Raw genomic sequence first — 22,416 nt, forward strand, 5'->3', positions numbered from 1 at the left:
GCCAGGTTAGACGGCATATACGTTTCGGCCCACCTTTAGGCATCTTCTTGCAACATCCGCCCTGTTGCCTTTTCGAATCACTGTCTAGTTTCTTTGCATCAACAAGCAGGACACTGACCAATGTTACAACAAAACCGGTTTCGGGATATGTACGGATCCCTTGTTCATAATGAAATGATGGCTAAGCAGCAGGTTCTTCAGTATCGTTGAGCGCATGACGTAAAGTTCGGGAGCACACATGGTTTAGAGTGCCACATGATCTAATGGTTGTGTTGCTTGTTGTCTGAATTATTAGTGATTCGAGATTGAGCCTCGTTGCAAAATTCTTTTCCGTGGCTACGATGCACGCGTTGTCCCAGTTTATCTTGCGGTCCATCTTATCGGCATGCTCTTCAAGTGCATTTGTCATTGTGTGGCTCTTGGTGACGTCATTCTTGTGCGCCTGCAGAATGACGTCACCAAGGTCCTTTCTAGTGGTTCTTGAATGGGACAACTAGAAAGTGAATACCCTCTTCCGACACGATTCGTTCGTTGATAGTGTAAAATGCGTTCTTGACTCTTTTGTCTGGTATGATTTGAACGCTTTCTAGATGTCGGAGATATTTTTAGGCAGGAAGTGAAAAGTTTTGCCATTGAAGAGTCCTTCTCACTCAGCTTTGAAGGAAGATGACTGCAACGCGAGCTTCTCAAGGATCTTGGCGTAATGAATTGGCGTAGTTGGCGTTCCTCACAGGGACGAGACACAAGCGCCCTTTTGTCTCGTCTTTTCATCGTCCCCGCTTTTTTGTTCTCTCTTTTTTTTTTTTTGCTCTCAACCCTACCGAGTTCTCAAGAATCTTCTGATATTTCATCGTTTAGAGCCTGATTGATTGATTTGATTGATTGTAGGGTTTAACGCGCCGACGCAACGCAGGCGATGAGGCGCGCCGTAGTGGAGGGCTCCGGATTAATTTTGACCACCTGGGGATCTTTAACGTGCGCCGAAATCTCGTACACACGGGCGTTTTTGCTTTTCGCCTCCATCAGAAAAGCGGCCGCCGCGGCCGGGAATCGAACCCGCGACCTCGTGGTCAGCAGCGCAACGCCGTTTAGAGCCTGACATTCTTGCAGGCCCAATATTCTGAGACTATCAGCTATGTGAAGGCGAGCCTGCAGTCTTTTGAAGCTGAGCGATATAGAAGAGCTTTAGCCCGGTCGCGTTCGAAGCGTTCCCTTAGTTCTTCGCGTCGCTCTCTGACAATGAGCGATGTCATGCTGTCAAAGGAATGATATAAACTGGGACTGAATCAGGGACAGTCATTGACACACATTCGACCATTAAAGCATTAAACTTCTTTAGCCAATATTTTCGGTGCTCCACTCCCTGGGCAAGTTCCTGGCGTATCGTCTCACCCTAGTCAGTTACTGCCTTCCTTAAACGATTAAGGTTATCGCATGAAGCTGTTATCACGGTAGATGAAACTCAGTGTGCGGCCAACAGTTCTTAGGAGGGAGCCGTAAACACCAGGGCCAGACAGTTTACGGCGGAATTCTACGACCCGTTTCAGGGCCAGCTCTGTCCTGTATTTTTTCGGGTTCTAGAGCACGCCTACAAAGTAGGGGCTTTGCCAACACTTTTTTTTATGGACACACTGTTTTTATATCGAAGAATGACTCGCACAGAAATAGAAGGTGAATGTCCGTCTACCGACCTATATATTTTTGTGCAATGTCGATTATAGGACATTTGAAAGGGTGTGTCTAATTAGCTCCAGGCAGTTACAGGCGATATTGTAGGGGCACCCACCAAGCCTGCGGAATTCATGGTCGCAGCATTCAAACTAATATCCACATCACTCGCTCGGCGCTTCAGTGCGCGTCAGGTATCTCAGAGCAAGTTGTTCTTGTTGAGACAGGTAGGCTTAGCCAATGCGTTTGACAAAGTCACTCGCTCTTCTTGGAGGTATATTGCGCCAAGCCAATATTCGGAATGCCATGTCAGCACAATTGCGACGCAAAACTCTGCTGCTCGTAAACGGAAAGCTTTCTGTCCAAATACCTATTCCCTCATCGGTTCAGCAAGGGAATAGGTATACCTGCAGCCTCTTTGCCTCAGGGTTACCTTTGCCTCAGTTTGCCTCAAAAACGTCATGAGAGATATAACACATTTCAGCTTCCGATCCGGCGCTGACCTCTCGGAAAGGGAAAAAAAGCGCACAGTAATAGAGGACGGAAGGAGGGTGTGCGCTTTTCATTTTCCATTACGTCAACTAACCCAACTTTCGACGTTGCTTTGGACGTTACGTACCGCTCCCGGGCCCCACTGCGCGAGAGCAGCTTCGGCGGCCACGCACGTCACTATGCTTAGCGAGTTCGACCCTCCCAGTGCTTGCGCAATAAACGTGCCCATGCGTGAGGGTCATCGCCGCACGCGAAGATCACAGGGTGGTCAAAACTAAGTTAGTAGACCTTATATACCGCACGTCTCATAGCCCATGTGATACTCTCGGCGCGTAATCCGAATATTTTGAAGAAAGTGCGGTTGCGCGCACGCGACACAGCACTGCAGCGGCACTTGCGACAGCCCAGCACTCCAACGTTGAACAAGAAATTCATGAGCCAACCAAGGCAGCGCAGTTGAGGTGGCACAGAATTTTGAACAAAGGTCTGAAATCGTGTGGAGGGGGTATACGTATCCTTTCGTTGTGGAGAATCGGGCAGGTCCGGGATTCCGGAATATAGCGGCCGCACCATTACGGCGACGACAGAGGAAAAGTGAAATTCGAAATGAAAAACGGCCACTGGTCGAGTTAAGGAAAGTTCGCAGCCAAATAAAAGTAATCAAGCAAGCAAGCAAGCAAACAAGCAAACCAAAGAACAAACAAACATACAAACAAGCAAACAAACGAGCATGAACGCGTCGGAAAATGGAACGCCTCGCGCTTCAAATATAAACAAACGCGCGAAAACAGCGCACAGACAGGACGAAGTGCTCTGTTCTATTGACCTGTCTTCGTCCCATTCGTGCGTCGTTTCCGCAAGTTTGAAATGATTCAATCAGCCCAAATTTTCACGTTGTTGACAAACAAACAGACACACATGAACGCCTCGCGCTATCACACGCCTCGCGCTTTTGCATCAATATCAAGAGCTGACTTTTTGCACACCCAGATTTGTTGACGGGCACGAAAAGTCCACGGAACTGCAGCCAATAAACAGCTTCGGTGTGACAACGGGTCAAGCAGGGTTGGAGAGCTCACTGCCAGCTTCAGAAAAATGTCTTGCACCTGAAAATTTTGACCGACACAGCTGCATTTTGTTGATGTGCTCGGAAACTGGGATTAATGCACTTGAGGCAAATGTAGTTCATTTTCATCGACTAACTATGTGTCTCATTGATGCACAAACATTTTTAACGCGCGCAACCCCTTAAATGATATTCAGAATTCAAATGGAAGCTTCAAGCACCGACGCCCCACTTGGGTTACGAGGTGCATGAAAAGGGCTACGGGTTAATTTACCCCACCTAGCATATGTTTAACGCGCGCCTACACCCCCTGGGCAGGGCATTTTCGTATTGCCCGTAGTACAGTGCACACCACACTTGTCTTTAACAGCGAGTTAAACTTCAACTAGTTGCATCTGAAAACTGCTGAAAGAAAATTTTTGCAAAAATGTCGCAAACAACAGGGGTGGGCTTGGGCTTCAGAACGCCCCAGCAATTTTCTTCAAATCCTGCTTAGACGAGAAAGTACAAAAGCTGTGTTATGGGTAAGTGTGTTGCCCTCAGTACATCTCCAAAACAGCCACGGTCGGGATTAATCGAGCTCAGCAGTGCAACGCCGTTGCCACTGGGCAATGAGGGCGGGCCCTTTTTCGGCGATTTTGGCTTACTAAAGGAGCATACAAATGGACCATTTCCATTTTTACCTCGCAGATCAAGTGAATCGGGACACCTTGCAGGAGCATCATTTTTTGGAACAGAGATATCGAACGGCGGGCGCTGTGCCAAGTGTCGCCTACTATAGCCACGCGTTCGATGAGGCTGCGATGCTGATGGGAGTCGAATGGTTTAACCACGCAACGCCATTGCGCACTTTCGTTACGGGGGCAGCCTGAAAATAATGTGCCCCGAAAGCTCGTATATAGGCTCCGAGTGATCCCGATGCGTTCTATGGGAAAGCGAGAAAGCGAGCTGGGCGCAGGCTACCGAAGAACATTCCTTGCATTCACCTATAAGTACGTGTCCTGCACTGCTGTTCGAGGACTTCGAGGTCGGGGTATATAGGCCGAGCACGCACGGGGAAAACGGCTGGCTTGTGTGCGATCGTTTGGCGGCCCAACAATATATCGCCTTCCGCCGGCGATCGTGTAGGCGGAAGCAGGAAATGGCGGAGTTGTTCGCCGTGCTCGCCAGGAGACTGATAGTTATTGTCACTCACGGCCACCCGAACCAGGAGGCAAGCGAAAGGGCGCAAGCTTGAGCGGTTCCGCGGAGTTATTTAGAGTCAGAGTGCTCTGTGTTGTTCATGTCCCACTGCCGAGAGTGAGGTAGCGAGCTCGATTGCCGGCTGTGGCGTTTCTTGTCGATGCGAAAAACAAAACTGACTGTGAGTGCCCCAGCGCATTCAGGAATGTCAGGCGGCTTTAAACTAATACATCGCCGCCTCCCTGTACAGGGCCTCAGCCCAGGTCTTAAATGGTATCCGAGTCATCGAAAAAAGATCAACTGGTGTCACAGAAACTAGCTGACACTGCACGCTGATCTCAAATACGAATTCCTCAATTTCCCATAAGAGTTCCGTAAAGCATTCGGACGAGTGTTTACAAAAACACTGAATGAGTGCTTATCAAAAAACTAATTTTATGCAGTTATAGTATATAAGTGACAAGAGAGAATTGATAACAGAGAAGTGATATAAGTGATAAGATATAGGTGATAAGAGAGAAAAGAGATAGAGAAGTGATAAGTATATAAGAGAGAACCAATTATGACAGACAACATATAGAATACCAAATTTTGCTTTCTTTTAAATATGGTGGGAGCGCAATGAGATTTTAAGAAGATATCGAATAGCCCATTTAAAGCTCTAGTTATAGAAAGTAACGTTGAATGTACTTAATTTGTTTCTGCGCTTTGCATTTACTTCATATTAGCGAACTAGTTTTCCCCTAGCACGTGCAACTGGCACTTTTGTTGCCCCTGTTTCCCTGTGCTTCTCCTAATATAACAATGATACGTTGTTAATACTAATACGACGTTGCTATATGTGCCCTTGTTTTCAATTTACAACTGTGTATTTTTATTTTTTATTTTGTTTAATGTGTGCTTGTATGTAATTCAATTTCTTTGTAAATCGATTTTCTCGACATGTTCTGTTTTTGTGAATTAATTTCCAAGTTTCGTTCTGTTTCTGCACACATGCACCTGCGGGCCAACTGTGCTCGGAAGGAAGGCCTCTGTCAGGCTAGCCGCATTTTGCCTTCCCCCCCATTTTTCTGTATTCAGAAAAGAACAAATAAATTCAATTCAATTCCATTCAATGAGTGCAAGAAGGGGTGTTCAGTTGACAGTTCTGTTATATGATTTAAAACTGAATGACCATTCCCTGCAGCCATATGTTTCAACGGACACGCTTCGCGGTCATTTCTGTGTTAGTCTTTAGACGCAGCGATGACGTCGCTTGATGGCCGTACAGGTGCATCCTTACAAAATGGCCGACGAGGATGGCCTTGCGTCGCACAACCGCCAGCGAGCTTTAATGAGGGGCCAAGTGTGCTGTTGTCACGCGCCCGAAAGACAACAGCGCAAAGCTGGAAAATAATGCCGCGTGTGTATACAATACGCACGTTGAATGCCCGGTGAAAGCGACCGCCGAAAATTTCGAAACCACTGCTCCATCGCTCTCACGTTTCGCTGGTTCCGGCAACCGCCACCTCCACCCGTCACATCTTCATGAACGGCATGTATGTGCACACAATGCTGCATTCGGAGCCCGAGCACGTCTTTACACCGACAGCATTAATGCCTCGGTTCCGCTTTTGATCTTTTCCCTCGGCGTTCAGCAAACACCTGCGTGTCCGGCAGTGTGCGCACAGTCGCTAAGCTGCTGGCGAAGGCAGATAGGGCTGTTTTGTGCGAAACATGGCGCTCGAGACTGGGAGTGACACTGTACCTAATGCGTGTCTTCCTTGCGCGTGCGTACGTCATGCGCAGTGCGGCTTTTCGGAAAAGCGTCTCTTGTAGCGGCGCCACAAAGTATTGCGGCAGAGGTGCTTCGAAAAAGCCGAGATTGAGTGGCAGCGAAGTGCACTCAGCGGGTGCGCGTCCTTAGCAGCGAACAAAATCATTGCTTCCTTAGTCCCCGTTAAGCACTCGCGTATGTAACTCCGAAACCCTCCCCCTCAGATCCGCCTCACAGCTTCGACGCGTGAGGTGAGCCTACGGAAGAGTTTCGAACTGAAGGCAAAGCACGGCCGCCATTATTGCGGTTTCTTTTACAATTACGCAGCGATAATGTGGGAGAAAAGCGCAGATGAGTCGGAAGAGAATTCATCGCGTTAACAAAACACTCGCGCAACTCGTACAAAGTGCATCACCAAGGCAAATCGAACGCCTCGAAGAGTAAAGTCGCTCTCCCTGACAGCGTAAAAAATGAAGATTTTGGCGAAGTTTCCTTCACTGTGGAATAATAAGTAAATGATGCGAGCTCTGGGGTCCATTATATAAGTCAGGTATGTTCACACGGTGGTGATGGCAAAAAGAAATTGTGAACTTTGACCACCTGCAGTGTTTACGTTGTAACGCACCCTGCATGCAGTTCCCTTACCTCAGCGGCACATATCTCTGAAAATAATCGATCGTGCCAGCTACCACGTCTTTTTTTATCCTGATATCGACACCCTCCATTGGAAATTCTAATAGAACTATTAATAGCAGTTGGAAACTACGTACAATATACTCGTTAGGTGAATGACACCGCAACAAAATTGCGACTTGCTATTTTTTATTAGATGATATGCCAGCACGCTATAAAACCCTCGAAGAGATATGCACCATGAAGCACTGTCAAATGTATGATGTATAGAAGGTTAGAAACAGATCGGCCGATTAACTTACGTCGAATTTACTGCTAAACCAGAAACAACTTTTCAGCATATACCGAGGGTGATTATGTTTGCGATTTATTGTTACGCAAGGACTGACTAACAAAGCGAAAGAACAAATTGCACACATGAAAACATTGGCGATGCCCAACCCAACGGTTTGGCGAGCCAATATAAGTTCGCAGTGGACTGTGAAAGATATGCTAAAGTAATATTTCAGGTGTTACCGCGCATAGCTGCAGGCCCAATCGAGCCTTATTCGGAGCTACGACAACCGAGGTCAACTAAGTTCTTCCCCCGGTTGACGACCATGTACTCACATTGGGTGAAGTCAAACTGACCCGGGCCGTCAGTCGTGCCCGCCGCAAAGCTGTAGCCCAGTGCCGCAGGACAGGTTGTGATCTGGAACGCATCAGGTAAGTCGACAACAGCTGAACGCATTTACTTGCTTCCCTCAAAGAACGATCAGTAAGATGCTTACGACGCGGGAACGACACAGGCAGCTCAGTGTTTGTCCGCAAGAACAAAGCTTGGGTCCTTCAAAGGTTCATTCAGATAATTGGCTAGGAAGTATGCTCCATTGCAAATTACAAACAAACGTGTTTTGTTTCGTGCACTCCGTGGACTGCTTCCAGCTTCGCAGGTCATCCTTATTCACAGAGTTGAAGGCACTAATTTTTTTTTTGCTTGTGTGGGTTACACTTTCAACGCACGTATTTGAAGTCACTACTTTTGTTTTAGTAAACCGAAGCTTTGGGTGGGTAGGTCTGCGACTTTATACATTTGCAGCCTGCATGGCTTGTCCGTAATCCTTCCATCGATAATCACGATTTCATGACAGCTATCTATTCTACAGTGCTTTTTACTGTAAAGTTTCGAAAGTCCTACTCTACATTTGGTCTCGCATGATGGCTTCGTTGCCGCCTTTATGCGTACACGGAGTAAAGTGGCAAAGCTGCCAACCGGTACCACCTAAGTACAACCGGTAAAAAAAGAAAGAAAAAAAAAACAGTCGGAAGTAAAAATTTGCGGGATCCGCAGTGCGTGGCGGAGCGGCGGAAAACTGCATTGCTGCGCCATCTGCCGCAACAGACCGCCGGATCGAGGCTCACTGAACTTGCGCACCTGGCGCGTACTGCGCATGCCCGTCCTCCCATTGTTATCAGGCCCGTCTGGTCACTCGCTTCCCCGTGATGTGCTTTCGATATCCGCGGCAGCCGCTGTGGCGCCGCGTGACCATCGCCGCGGGTCTGCCTTCACTGGTGCAACACAAGGCGTTGCTCGCACCCGCCTTTGCGCGGGCAGCAAGGTTGTCTGAATATAACGCAATCTACCAAGTGGCGTGCTGGTCGACCATTAAAGCTACAGAGCTGTTATGGGCTGTTCTGACGAAAACTGCGTGCGTCGACAGGGTGTGCAGACTAGAGTCGCGTCGACAAAATTCTTTATTGCGGCAAAACCAAAATCAACGCTGTCTCACTCTCAATCTAATGTAGATATCCTGAAAAAAGAATTCAAACTAAAACAGGCCGCTAGGACGACTCTGTCATAACGCCAAGTTTTTCATCTACTTGTCATAATTCGTTAGTTCCCAGAGAAGTTGTAGACGTTACCGAATCCCCGTCTGCTCTCAATACATGGCCGTTATGGAGGGATGCATGGTTACAGAAAACGGCTGTAACCCTTGTTTTATTAAAACTACCCTCTCCCCCCAAATTATAACCCATTTGGGTGCAAAAGCGACTGGAACATTAAGCCGTGTTTTTCATATATATTTTCTTAATTTAGCACACAGTGACATTTTGCGGCTAAGACAACTCTAACGCTCTGCCGACTTTTCTTGATTTCTTATATAATTACGCAGTTCAGTGCGCAGTTATAAATACTGCGCAATTCAAGTCTGCTGTCAATACACGGGCTTCATTGGGAGGAAACCGGACAGCCCCGTGATTGTCGGCTAGAATAAAACTCTAGTCTGTTCAAGTGTTATTCAGCCCATTATCCAGGAAGTAGGCCCAATCGCAAATTCAAAACAACGTGTTTGCATCGTGCACTCCTTGGACTGCGCGCAGCTCCGCTGGTCATTCTTTTTCACAAAGAGGAATGGCGCTCATTTTTTAAAATTTATTTTCAGTTAAGCTCAATTGTGTGTTCCTACATTTACAGCCATTGCCCCTGTTCATCACCACGAGAAAAACCTCGCGTACGAACTTGGATATTTGCAATGCATGTAAGAGTTAACATTCCCTTCAATTATGCGGAGGCTGGTCGAAGCGGTCTGAAGTGGTTTCAGTCCGTAATATATTGCCTTTATATCGTCCTAGCGGCCTGTTTTAGTTTGAATTCTTTTTTCAGGATATCTACATTAGATTGAGAGCGAGACAGCGTTCACCAGAAAGTTGGCTTTGCCGCAATAAAGAATTTTGTCGACGCGACTCTTGTCTGCACACCCTGTCGACGCACGTAGTTTTCGTCAGAACCGAGCCTATAACAGCTATGTAGCTTTAATGGCCGACCAGCACGTCACTTGGTAGATTGCGTTATATTCAGACAACCTTGCTGCCCGCGCAAAGGCGGGTGCGAGCAACGCCTTGTGTTGCACCAGTGAAGTCAGACCCGCGGCGATGGTCACGCGGCGCCACAGCGGCTGCCGCGGATATCGCAAGCACATCACGGGGAAGCGAGTGACCAGACGTGCCTGATAACAATGGGAGGACGGGCATGCGCAGTACGCGCCTGGCGCGCAAGTTCCGTGAGCCACGGCCGGGCTGGAGGAGCGGCGGGCGCGCACTTTCATACGGCCTGCGCTTCGGGTATAGTTCCCACCTTTGACCGCCGCTAGTTCGTGTCGCTGCGGACCAACCCTCGCCGGTTGGCCTACAGCACGCGCGGGGTAGGTAGAGCGGCGGCGCCCGCGCACTTGCCACTGCTCTAGCCCTGCCGTGGCTACACGCGATACCTGTCCGTGTAAATTTACATGTGCGTCATTAAAATAGGCGACTCCTCCCCCCTTCTGAATTTTCGGTCTAATTGGGTCAAACAGCCTAACATTATCACTCGGAAGCGCCTAATCAAAAAATTGAAAGAAACATTTTAACTCGGGGCACATGAAGAAAAATATGCGAGGCCTTCATATCTTATCAGCGACTGTATTATATGAAAATGGTGAGACAGGCAAATAAACACGGCACTTTCCGTGACTGAAATATCATTTCTTATTTTTTATTTTTCCTTTCGGATGATGTCTTGGTTTGCACAGGCACAGGGCACGACCAGTGACGCGAATGATTTCCCGTCGAGGGAGATAGGGTTATCGCTTAGCTAAACGTGATTCTGCTATTCACGCTCCGGTCGGGCTGAGCGGCCCGCCGGCAGCGAAGCGCACTGTCAAAAACACACAGCTGCTCGGCCAGAGGCGATGCGTCGACTAACAGAAAGGCGGGTTGGAAGGGCAGAGGGTTGGTTCGAAGCGCCCCCACTGTAAAGAATCTGCTGTATTGGTTCCTTCTTGGGTGCGCAGGCCGTATGAAAGTGCGCGCTCGCCGCTGCTCCAGTCCGGCCGTGCGTGAGCCTCGATCCGGCGGTCTGTTGCGGCAGATGGCGCAGCAATGCAGCTTTCCGCCGCTCCGCCACGCACTGCGGATCCCGCAAATTTTTACTTCCGACTGTACATGTCGACATTGGTGTGACGGTTTTGTTTCTTGAATAGAAGTATAAATAGTCCGTGGTTACGGATTCAAACAGTGCCTGCTGTTTTATATTAAAATGATCGCATGAACTTTGAAGACACGCACAACGAGGTGCCAGAAATTCTGCAGCTCACCAGGCTTTTAACGTAACAGCAAAAAAAAAAAAAAAAAAACCGAAACCCAACTGAAACATTGTTTTGATAGGGTCCCTTAACAGCAAGAAATTTTGCCGCACGTGGCACTGACCAAGCAAAGACACAAGCACGAAGTTGAAATTTCTGACATTTTCGCTGCCGCGATGCACCTGCGGACCCGCACCCAGCGGCTATAGCATAAATAACGGGACACGTGTACACGAATGAGGCATGTAATACCGGATCCGCTTCGTTGTCGCCCACTTCGTACTTTGCCATGTTCACAGTCTGGTAGGCGAACGCCACGGGGCCAGCCAGCTTTCGCGCCGCCGAGTCAAACAGGTCCTGCAAATCGGGAAACGCCGAGCTGTCAGGCGGCCGTCAATTTGGGCCCACTTCTCGGTCGACGGAAAAAGCGGCTCGGGGAGGGCGCCACACTGACCGGCTCGCAGTCGCCAAAAATATAGCACACCGCGCGCACTCGTCCCACGCTCTCCTGCGGCTGCTAAAGCGAATATTGAAGGGCAAAGATCCTGCTTGCCGCATTTCCTCGAACACTCGCCAGCGCAATGTTACTTCACGCATATGCGCCGGCGCTCGTGGGGATGTTGAAGCAACGGCACGACAAGACGCAGCGCAATAAGGAAGGTTAGCAGTGGGGCACTGTCCGCCACTCGCAGTTGCAACATTACGAGGGCCTTTCGCACAAGGATTAAAGCACTGATTGAATTCACGGCCCTTTTTTCCCGTTGTGTGCGCGCTAAAAGTTTCAAGCCTTTAGGAGCGCACACGTGGCTGGCTGTTAGCAATTGCCTCAACCCGATAAAATTAATAATAGTACAGATTAGGACACATCTTATGACTTCGTGTTGGTCCGAACAGCTCAGAAGCAATGTTTCCGCGCCAAAAAAATTTGCTTGCTGTAAATGACGTGCGAGGCTCACCGTATCGTAATGCACATTCGCAGCGTCGGGTAGTTTATATGCGTATAACGACGAATGCAACAATCGTTACGCGGAGCCACAACGGAGCAATGACAGGTTTCAAATTATAACAAATCATTGCATTACAGCATTCCCGAATCAGAGACACGCCATGCCTAAAAACATCTTTTTTTTTTTTTTTTGGCCAATGCGATTTTTGCATTATACAGCTTACCTGGCATAGTTCGCCAGAAAACATAGTAAAATAGTCATGAAAGAGACTTCATTGACAAATAGCGCCTGAACTGGAGTACAGTAAATATGCGACAACAGCTTTACGAAAAGCATCCAATTCTCAAGAAAACCAAAGCCCCTTTCCTAAGACAACGGTGGTTAAAACGCGAAGCACTATCCCCTGCAACGCGAGTCCAGGCCGAAGTTCAAAATCTACTCTCCCAAAGTCCAAAATCCAAGCTACCTAATTCCACAGCCAAAGCCCACTTCAACTCAGCCAAAGCCCAAAGCCAACGTCCAACCCCGCACCACCAAGTCCAAAGTCCAATCCTGCTTAAAGAATGCATTGCATCATCATCATCGCTAACCTAGTGTAGCTCCATACTATATTTTGCGTATTGCGAGAGGTCCGTTAGGTGTGCAAAGACATCCCGTTGTTATTTTATGTGGTGTACGATTGATGTACCCTATGTGAAACCCATTGTGTAAAGTTGGCTTTCCTGCAGTGTGTCCCACTCGGACGTCAACGCCATCAAGGAGGCAAAGAAAGCTTCGCTTTAATAAGCACTGAGAATACCAAGCAATCGATGCTGAACACTCGCTGCGTGCTCCGGCTGTGGTTATAAAGTTCACACCCGAGGAGTGCGAACGCACACAGCGACAGGAAATCACTTATTTGACACCGACACGTCCCTTCGTGTCGAAATGGTCTTTTAGGCATGCTTCGGATTTACATTCATCCTCTTGGCCCTTTTTTCAGGGCAGTATGCGCCATCAGAGTGTTCCTCTTTTTTTTTTTTTTTTTTCTAATTTGACACCAATACCAAGGAGTCCTTACTTTCTGCTGGCTTGCATCACGGAGCAAGGTCACTTTCAAGAGGCGAAACTTCCGTCTAAGCGGCTGCATGGAGGACGATTAGATAAAGTCCGCGAAAATACTACGCGTTGCTCCGCGCTGACGCAAGCGGATGTAGTGGAATCACATAATACAAGCTATTCAACTTCGACCACGGAAGCAAAAAGTAACGACAGTCCGCTCGAAGCGCCGACGACTTGGGCGCTCGCTGACACCCTTGAGCATGCGAGATTAAAGCCTGCCCTTGACACTGTGGTCAGTTGGGATCTTTTGGGGCCTTTCACGTTCCCTCTTAATTTCTCGCACATTTCTCCCCTTCCCAAAGTCACGACAATATAGGCGCTCTATTCTAGAATGCGCACCAATATTTGAGACTTGAGACCTATATGCTGCCGCTAGTAGCGTGCGCAGAGTACAAGGCTGCGATAAAATATCACACACTCTGCAGCCTGGAGGCGACATGAAACGTCGATTTCACCCTTCTCAGGCATAGGTCTTGCTCCAACTGGTCCAAACGCAACAAAGCAAGCTTACTGCACCCGCACATCGGTGTGGGCCTATGCACTCGAAGTTCCTGCTTGTCGCATTTCACAAGGCGTTAAGAAAATGTCGTCCAAGTGGGAAGCGTGAACACTTCAGAAATGTTTCCATGAAAGCAGAAAGCAAGGCACTGTGCATATGGTTTTAAATTGGTCTACATGAGGGTAAAAAAGAATAATTTATGCTCTTCTTCGCTGCAGTAATTCTGAGTAATCACAAAACCGAAACGTTGGTTTTGCTTAAGAAATCCCTTCGCTTCTCTGAAGTCTCACACTGTGTGTCATGGCTGTGGAGGCCGGGAGTGCCGTGGTGTCTGATAGGACTGTTAGTTTTTCGGCACACCTGAAGCCGAAAAAGCGTTTTTTTTTAACAAGCCAAATAACGAAAATAGATACAGCACCAAAACTGTCACTGCCTGACGCTTACAATTCTCCTTTTGACAGAAACTATATACCTCGGCATTGCAGGCACTACGTGCTTCGCCTTTGAAGAAAACGCAGCGCTAAAGTAGATTAGACGTGTATAAGGGCAGAGAGGTCGGCCACTATCCCATTTCTTCACGCTCGTACTTTATGCCTTTTTTGCTGTTTCATCCGTTTCAGCGCTGCCCTGCTCTAGGAGATGCAAATTTGCAAACTAGCCGACCTCACATTTATACTAAGTACTACTACGTTTACGGAGGAGCCGGTTTTCTTCATGCTTCTCCTGGTAGCGTTGCGTAACCGCGCTTGCGCGATGATTTTCTCCTGCGGCGCGGGGACCCACGTCGATACTTTTAGCCACAGACTCGGCGCGTGTGACGGCTGAGAGACAGTTTAGAAACAATTCTTTTCAACCAAAAACATGCACTCCTCTGGATAAAATAATGTCATATTATACTTCAAATCAATAGACATTCTACGGCTTTTAAGTGCAACGCGGAATACAGGAGGAACAAAACTGGGCAAGCGCTGGTTGGGAAATGTCGCTTCTCCTGTTTTCGTCCTTTCCTGCCTCATCTGCCGCGCTGCGTTTATGCTATACATACTCAAAACCTTTTCCAGTAAGCCAGCAATATACTTCAATGGATGCATGCCTCTTGCAGGCGTTCACCCTATAGCTGGATTTACATTCGAAGCTACAGTGCAAAAAAAAAAAGACTTAATCTCACTCGGCTCGAATCTAGCCTCATTTACACTCCGTGCAATATAATGCTGCTATGCGTGCGCAGCTGAACCTGTAAGCCGCGCAGCAGAACGACAGGAAAGCGCGTATTGGTTGTCTCGACAACCGCCAGATGTCGTTTCTTTGTTTCTATTCCAGGCGGATTTGTCGTTATTTATTCATCCGAAAAAGCCGCGTTTCTGCTCCTGAAATGACCCTGCTCCGTTGCGCGAATTTACCCCGAAGTTCGCGCTCACGAAGTTTGCTTTCCTTCATAATGCCTGTGCTTGCAATGAAGCACCCATTGCAGGTAGTTTTCGATTGGATGGCAGATGCCGCGAAAACAATTAGCCTCTTAGACATACTTTTGTTTCCGTCAACATTTCCAGCATTGTGCAAAAAATAAAAAGCGAAAAGAGGTGCATTTACCGCCTCTGGAAAACTCGGTGACTCATGATAAATGAATCTCGAAGACTTGGCGCAGACTTCATGCCACGTCATACGTAACGAGAGGTGGCAGGGGCCCTTCATACTGATGACCTTTGACACCTGTGGTCTGAACACGCTGAGTTGGTGCTCCGCATTGTATTTCTAAGTGATGTTGCCCTTTTGTGTTTGCCCTTTCTTGTGATCACTTTATGCATCAAGATTTGAACCCCCCCCCCACAATAATGCCATGTCGGCGCTGTAGGTATCTGTAATAAATAAATAAATAAATAAATAAATAAATAAATAAATAAATAAAATACACACACAATAGAAAGGAGAGAAAGAGCTACAAAATTTTCTGAGATGTGAATTTTTGGGGAAATGCTTTAAAATGTACTTGACTGCGAAACACTCCCCGACAAGTCTCCCTTATCGTTCGTCGCATGCTGTCCCCCGTACAGACGCGACGGTATATTAGTTAAAGATGATTTATGTATATGAGGATTTCAACTGAGAAAGTGAGATTTCCACTGGGCACTCTACAAGACTCACCAATGCCTTCTGCAGCTGCCGTTCACCAATAATTTGCGTGCTTTCAAACATGTCTTTACCAGGGCCGAAAGCGATGCATTTCTCTGTCTAGAAATAAAAAAAGAAACAACATACAGCGGCATCAAACACTTTCTTTCAACTCCAGAACAGAATCTAGTTTCCAAAAGCATACGTGAAAACGCAAATAAAATAAACCGAAAACCAAGCGCCCAGCTCAGTGCTGTGAATTAAGTTCTTCAGGTGGCTACGATTATCCTGAAAGTAGGCATTTCATGGCAATACTAGCGTTATAACAACCGGCCAGAAACAGCAGCTGCTTTGGCCTGCAACGGAGCGCGTTTTCGTGATGAATGACACACATACGCACACTCCCACGCACGCACGCACGCACGCCCGCACGCACGCCCGCACGCAAGCACGCATGCACGCACGCCCGCACGCACGCACGCACGCGCGCGCGCACGCGAGGAATGGCGAGTAATTATCCCAAGGTGAAGAATGCTTTGCATATAGGACAATCATCGGAGATTAATTCTGCCTGTAATTCTGCAATCCCCGCGTTCAAACAATTGTCACATTTGCGCACGGAAAGAAGAACAGCTGCTAGCAGTCTTCAATGCAGCAATAAGAGCTCGGCACTCACGCGCTTATATCGGTGTGGTAGGATCCCTGCGTAGATCCTTTACCGACAACCGTAGAAAGTACTCTGAGGCAGGACTTGCAGAAAAGCATATTTGACAGCCAAGTATAACCTCGTCATCGTATCTCCGAGCCAAAAGAATTCGAGGAAGTCCCTCCGAGGGTTGCACAAGGGGTTCAAAAAGTGTATTTTATCAATCGCGTAAACACTTTCTTCTGTGAGTGATTGCTAGTCTCGTTTGACAAAACAAGCCTGAGAGATATGACTAGTATGAGTTCAATTTTCCCCCGAGCTTCATCTTACGTCCACGCATGTTTGGAGCAAGCGAATGGAAACGAATGGTCTAGTTAAACTGGGAACTGACCGAAATCATCGAACGGTTAGCCTGGGCCACGTCAGCAGCGCTGCCACGCGGGTCGCGGCGGCGGCTGCACACGGCAATATTACGATTCAGCGCGCCACTATTCTTTTCGCACATTACTGCAAGCTTCATGCTGTGCTCTCGTGCTCTGTGGCAGAGCCTAGCACTACGTGCGCCTTCCCCGTGGGAACCGCGTTGGCGGTGACTCAAGCCGTTACAGCGATAGCCAACGGATCAAGTTAAAAAAAATTCCCCCGCATTTCCCCGAGGGGGAGAATGTGAAAGTGCGAATGCACGGTTGTCGGCCCGCTTGCGGCGCTTGCGCTCGGCCCCCGCAGCCCACCGCCTCGCCGCCTTCTCTTCCATCTCTTCCATCGGGTTTGTAGTATCACGTGTACACCACGCAGTTATCAAGCCGCTATAACGCCGCTGAGTCGCCAACGCACGCCGCTGACGACGTAGTTTGAATGCGTTAAAGATATAACGCGCGTCACTAACACTGTCATCAGCGTCGCGCCCGTGGCTTGGTCGGTAGAGCGTCGCGCTGCGGCCGCAAAGTCCTCGGATCGAAACCTGGCGCCGGATGCTGTTTCTTTTTTTTAAATATAGAGGAGCACTGCGGACGCCAACGCCGCCGCCGCCGCCGCCGCCGGCGGCGGTGGATGGTTTGGGGTCGCTTATAAAGTGCATTCGCACTTAAAACTTGCCCCGGCGGGGCGGACGCCGGAGCCGAAATCTCTACTCCCTCTCTCAGACTCAACGAGCGCCGCTACTGCCGGCCCCTCACGAACTCGGAAAGAGTGCGGTGTGTGTCTGTACTGTGTTCGGGCCGGGTGCAAAATCACTCGGAGAACTGTTTGACCGTTAGCGCTTCGGGCATAAATACGTGGTACCTCCGAGCGCAGACTTCATTCGTTTTGGAGCAGCGAATCCATGCTGTCGCTCTGCTCGAGACCTGTAGTGTAACCTCGCCTGAAAGGGTATTGTTCCGATGTTGCTTCGGCTCATCTCTCGCCCTGTAGTAAACTAGTTAAGTTTGCCTTCGGGTTCTCGTCGTCATCTCCAAGGCAGCAACCTTTGCTGGCCGCTCACCACCACGCCACCACACACACAACCGAAACCATTGAACGGTGTGCAGAAGTCAGTAGCAGCAGCGCCTATGTCCCGTAGCCTGGCCCAACGTTACTAGAATTGCTTCAGTTGTCATACTCTCCGCCTGTGCCCTGATTGCCGGTGTCTCCACTCTGCCGGCCGCCAGATTGCGGTGCAAACGCCCCGCCGCATACGGCTGCAGCCTAAATCCCGTGCGGACGCATTGATTGCGGGCGTTTCACGCATAGTTTCACGTGTGCGGGCGTTCCCCGTTGGATAATTTGTGGTACAAGACGAAACCGATATCCACAAGCAGCGGCTCGCTAAGTTTCCTCGCGTATTTTACTCGCTAAGTTTCCTCGCGTATTTTACTCCAAGACTGGGTCGCCGCGCGTTGTTTCAGGGATATAGCATAGGAACACGCGCGTACCCTTAAATAAAATTTGGTAATGCCTGCATGAGGTGCGTGAAAGTGCCAGAAGACCTCGGACAACTCCTTCAGGCTTTGCAGGCTGGTATTGCGTGTCCTTGCGAAGAAAGCAGCTGTGTCCCCGACAGTCGTTTTCCTCTTTCTGCCGCTATACCAATCCGGGTTAGTGTGCCCTTGAGAAGTCGCGGCACAATTTCTCCGTCCTGGTTTTTAAAACGGAGCTTATATGGTTAGGGTTCCATCATCATGCAGTTTTTCTGCCCGAGAACCAGAAGCGTTAATCGGCGGGCTAGGGCCGGGTCCGGGCACAATGCTGCGGGCCGATGCCGGGCTCAGGCTCGACAACGAGGGCCAGGCTCGGGCCAGGCTCGGGCTTGAAGCCATATGCATGGGCCCTAAATATTTCCGACGTTTAGTGTAGAAAAGAGCATTTAAAAGAATGTTCGGAGTTTACTTTTACGCGCTTCTTAATGTTAATTGTACGTATTGTTTTAAAAACATTTTTTTGCTAGGACTGCTAGTCACTGTACTTTTATTTTAATGGACTTGCATACACTGCATCAAGATTTTACACATTTTAATGATGTTCAACGCACCGACGCTACACAGGCGATGAGGCGTGCCGTAGTGGAGGGCTCCGGATTGATTTCGACCACCTGGGGATCTTTAACGTGCGCCGAAATTTCGAACACACGGGCGCTTTTTGCTTTTCGCCTCCATCAGAAAAGCGGCCGCCGCGGTCGGGAATCGATCCCGCGTCCTTGGGCTGAGCAGCACAATGCCTTAGCCACTGAGCCACCACGGCGGGTAGATTTCATATTTTGGGGCATAGAACCTTAAAGATACCCTTACAAGGAATGACGGGAACAACCTAGAACTCTGCACCTAAATCTATGTGCACGTGCGTTGTGCATACAGCACCCATCGAAGTTCGTCTGCCGTGTCCGGGAATCACTCACATGCTAGAGAAACAGTACCGCTGAGCCACCACTGCAGGTAAAACACTTCAACGCACGTACAGGTGCCCCAAAAAGTAAACGGAGCACGGGTTGTAGATTTTGAGAGGATTTCTCCGCCACGTGCCTAGCCAGCAACCTCTAAGTGACTGTTCAAAAAGTCATTCCGAAATGAAATCGGACCGCATATATCCTATTTTGCTGGCAGCTGCATAAACTAGAAATTATGGTAATTTCACGAAGCCGTGTTCCGTTCACTTTTGGGGGCACCTGTACATGCTCGTGGATTGAAAAGCGGCACCAAAAATTTTAGCATACCAACTTGTAGCCGAGACAACCACATGACTTTGCCCAGAATCTGGTCATCAAATGTGATCGCGTCTCTGATGTAACAATACTAGCTATTATTACTCCAATATGACGAGCACTGAAGACTTTGAAATCTAAATTATGCGCACTACTTTATCCAAAAAAAATTCGCATTTCAATCCATTACGTGCTGTACAGATAAGATGATCCGTCTGACTGCCCGCTGCGAAGGGCACGCAGCCAAATGAAACAAAACTAATAGTTTTCAATGTCTAATCCCAGGCCTGGTCACGCACACGTGGTCCCTCCGTAGGCTTCGAAATAAATGACCGGGCCGGGCCTGGGCTTCAGACGGCGGGCCACTCCAACTGGGCTCATTTATGCACGCCCGGGCCCGGCCAGGGCCAGTTGTTACGGGCCCGGGTGGTGCTTGTGGTCACAGCTATATATGTGTGCCATACACTTGTTTAGTTTATCTCTCGAATAACAAATTTCTTGATTCACAACAGTTCGAGTGTTCTTGTTGTGAATCGTAAATGTGTTCTCGCTAGCTAGTTGATAATGGTCCCAAAGTTTTTTAGCACGCGAAATGGCATTGATACGGAGTAGGGGAAAGGTACGTGCAAATTTTATATCCTCCAGAGCATGGAGGGTGTTAATTTCTAAGAAAGACATATCATACATGCGCACATGCATGCGCACAGTCTTATTTTGTCTACTGATCTTGAAAATTGTGGCTTTTCTCCATATCCAAGTCATGAGACGTATGGGTTTAGGGTCCAAGCCATGTTTAGATCTTCGAAATGCACCAAGTGCACATTCAGTTGATCATACGTATACGCTTGTGGTCTAAATAATGCATTGAACGATGTGCAACTTTGGTGGTGACCGCGTGCTAATAGCAAACACACCGGGACGTTCGTGCTCCAACGCATATCACGCTATATAGCGCCTCACGCTTCAAAGACACCTGGAGCCTCGGGAGTTCTGGTTCTCGGGCGCAAAACGTACATGGAACCCTCGCCATTTAAAAAAAACAGGACGGAGAAATTGTGCCGCGACTTCTCAAGGGCCCACTAACCCGGATTGGTGCAGAAGGAGGAGAACGACTGCTGGGAACACAGCTGCTTTTTTCGCAAGGACACGCAATACCAGCCTGCAAAGCCTGAAGGATGAATTAACTAGGGCTTAAACAGTTGTCCGAGGTCTTCTGGCACTTTCACACACTTCATGCACGCATCACCAAATTCTATTTAAGGGTACGCGCGTGTTTCTATGCTATATCCCTGAAACAGTGGCGGAGACCCAGTCTTGGAGTAAAATATGCGAGGAAAGTTAGCGAGCCGCTGCATGTGGATATCGGTTTCGTCTTGTACCACAAATTATCTAACGGGGAACGCCCGCACACGTGAAACTATGCGAAACGCCCGCAAGCAATGCGTCCGCATGAGATTTAGGCAGCAGCCGGCTGCGGCGGAGCGTTCGCAGCGGAGCCGGATGGAGCGGCGCTGCAATCTGGCGGCCGGCAGAGGATTGGAGACACCGGCTGTAAGGGCGCAGGCGGAGAGTTTGACAACTGAAGCAATTCTAGTAACGTTGGGCCAGCGTGTTGTTGCAAGTCGTGTTTGAACCCCCCGCAAAAATTTCGCGTGGTTCGGATTAGCCACGCACGGGGGAGCAACGAGCATGTTGTTGCAGGTCGTATTTGAACCTCCCGCGCAAATGACATGTGGTTTTGATTACCGGCGAACGGAACAGCGTCTGGGGGAAGCGCGAAAGGGAGTTCACTCCTTGGTGGTAACGCATGAAAGAAGAGTGAGAGGGAGACAGTGAGAGAGATGTCGCCATAACCGCGCTTGCCACCCTCCTCTTCACCCTTCGCCATACGCTGCTCTATTGCGTTCGCTCACTCGGTTACGCGGCCATAAACGCCCACACCGCGAAGCCCAGGTAACGGCTGCCAGAGGACTACGCCCTAAAAAGTATCTAGAACGCATGAGTGGTTTAGAAATCCTGCGAGACGCCAAATTTTTTCCACAGTCTAATAGAAAAAAATGCCCAGAAATTAATCCGCCCGGTAAATTAGTTAGTAACAGGTGCATATGAGTAGTGTTCTTCCATTTCAGATGATTGGAAGTGCGACTCACACGTGCCCACTAAAGATTCTACCTAGCGCGTTCTCTTGAGCGTGACAATATTGTCACCTTGACGTTGCGCGCGTGTGGGCACACTAAACCCGCCGAATCGTCCTGTGTCTGCTTACCCGTCCGTTGCAGGTGGACTTCTCGAAGTCACACGGCAGGCCTGTGTCGATGCAGCGGGGCCCCCTCAGGTTAGGGGACACGTCACCCTCGTTGGACTGGGCGAAGGCGGCGACGAATGGACCCTGCGACCACAGGATTCCGCTTGTCAACGTGCAGCACGCGCGATACAGACCACTCTATAGTGCGCTGGCACCGTTTTGTAGAGCACATGTAAATGGCATTAGCATTAAAGCATTACTGGGACAGTTTTCAGAAACCTTTTGGTCGTTGAAGCTAATGAGACGGTATGGGTCATTAAAAATCAGAGACAGCTGGACGAGCTGGAAAGACTTCATTACGTAAAATTTAACTTCGCAAATGGACGAATACAAAAAAAGACAAGAAGCAAAGGGACGAATACTGCGCTCCTCTGTGTCGTCCTATTTTGTATTCGTCCCATTGGGTACGTCTATTACGCGGAGTTGTCGCCGGCCGCGGCGGACGCTTTCTGGACCTCATGGCATTTTGACCGCATGAGGTCCCCTCACCTTACGGGCGTGTAGCTCACCATACGTGTTTGAGGTCAAGCCAGACGCTTCCAATTGTTCAATTGTTCAACTCCAGCTGACGAGATTGAGGTTTACTGGGGCTAAGGTTGGGCCTGAGGTTGAGTGGGACCTAAGTAAGGTCGGCGCGCCTACTTTTCGGCCTTCTTGAGATTCCCGTGTTCCAGGACGAAATATAACGCTTTTTAAACGACACATGTTGGATCCCCTCCATAAACATATTTGTGCGTACT

General features: G+C 48.8%; 1 protein-coding gene across 1 annotated transcript in view; it reads right to left on the reverse strand.

Annotated features, from left to right (window-relative positions):
* Positions 1 to 22,416, reverse strand: part of Cdase (neutral ceramidase) — a 121,423-nt gene that overhangs the window by 31,298 nt on the left and 67,709 nt on the right. The window contains exons 7-10 of the mRNA XM_077684094.1: positions 21,638 to 21,760; positions 15,587 to 15,673; positions 11,150 to 11,254; positions 7,407 to 7,488 (exon numbers count right to left, since the gene is read on the reverse strand). Coding sequence (XP_077540220.1) covers positions 7,407 to 7,488; positions 11,150 to 11,254; positions 15,587 to 15,673; positions 21,638 to 21,760 — 397 coding nt within the window. The remainder of the gene's footprint in view (positions 1 to 7,406; positions 7,489 to 11,149; positions 11,255 to 15,586; positions 15,674 to 21,637; positions 21,761 to 22,416) is intronic.

This window comes from Haemaphysalis longicornis, unplaced genomic scaffold, assembly GCF_048455015.1.
Source record: "Haemaphysalis longicornis isolate Haplotype H1 unplaced genomic scaffold, Haemaphysalis longicornis Haplotype H1 scaffold_1, whole genome shotgun sequence".
Lineage (NCBI taxonomy): Eukaryota > Metazoa > Arthropoda > Arachnida > Ixodida > Ixodidae > Haemaphysalis > Haemaphysalis longicornis.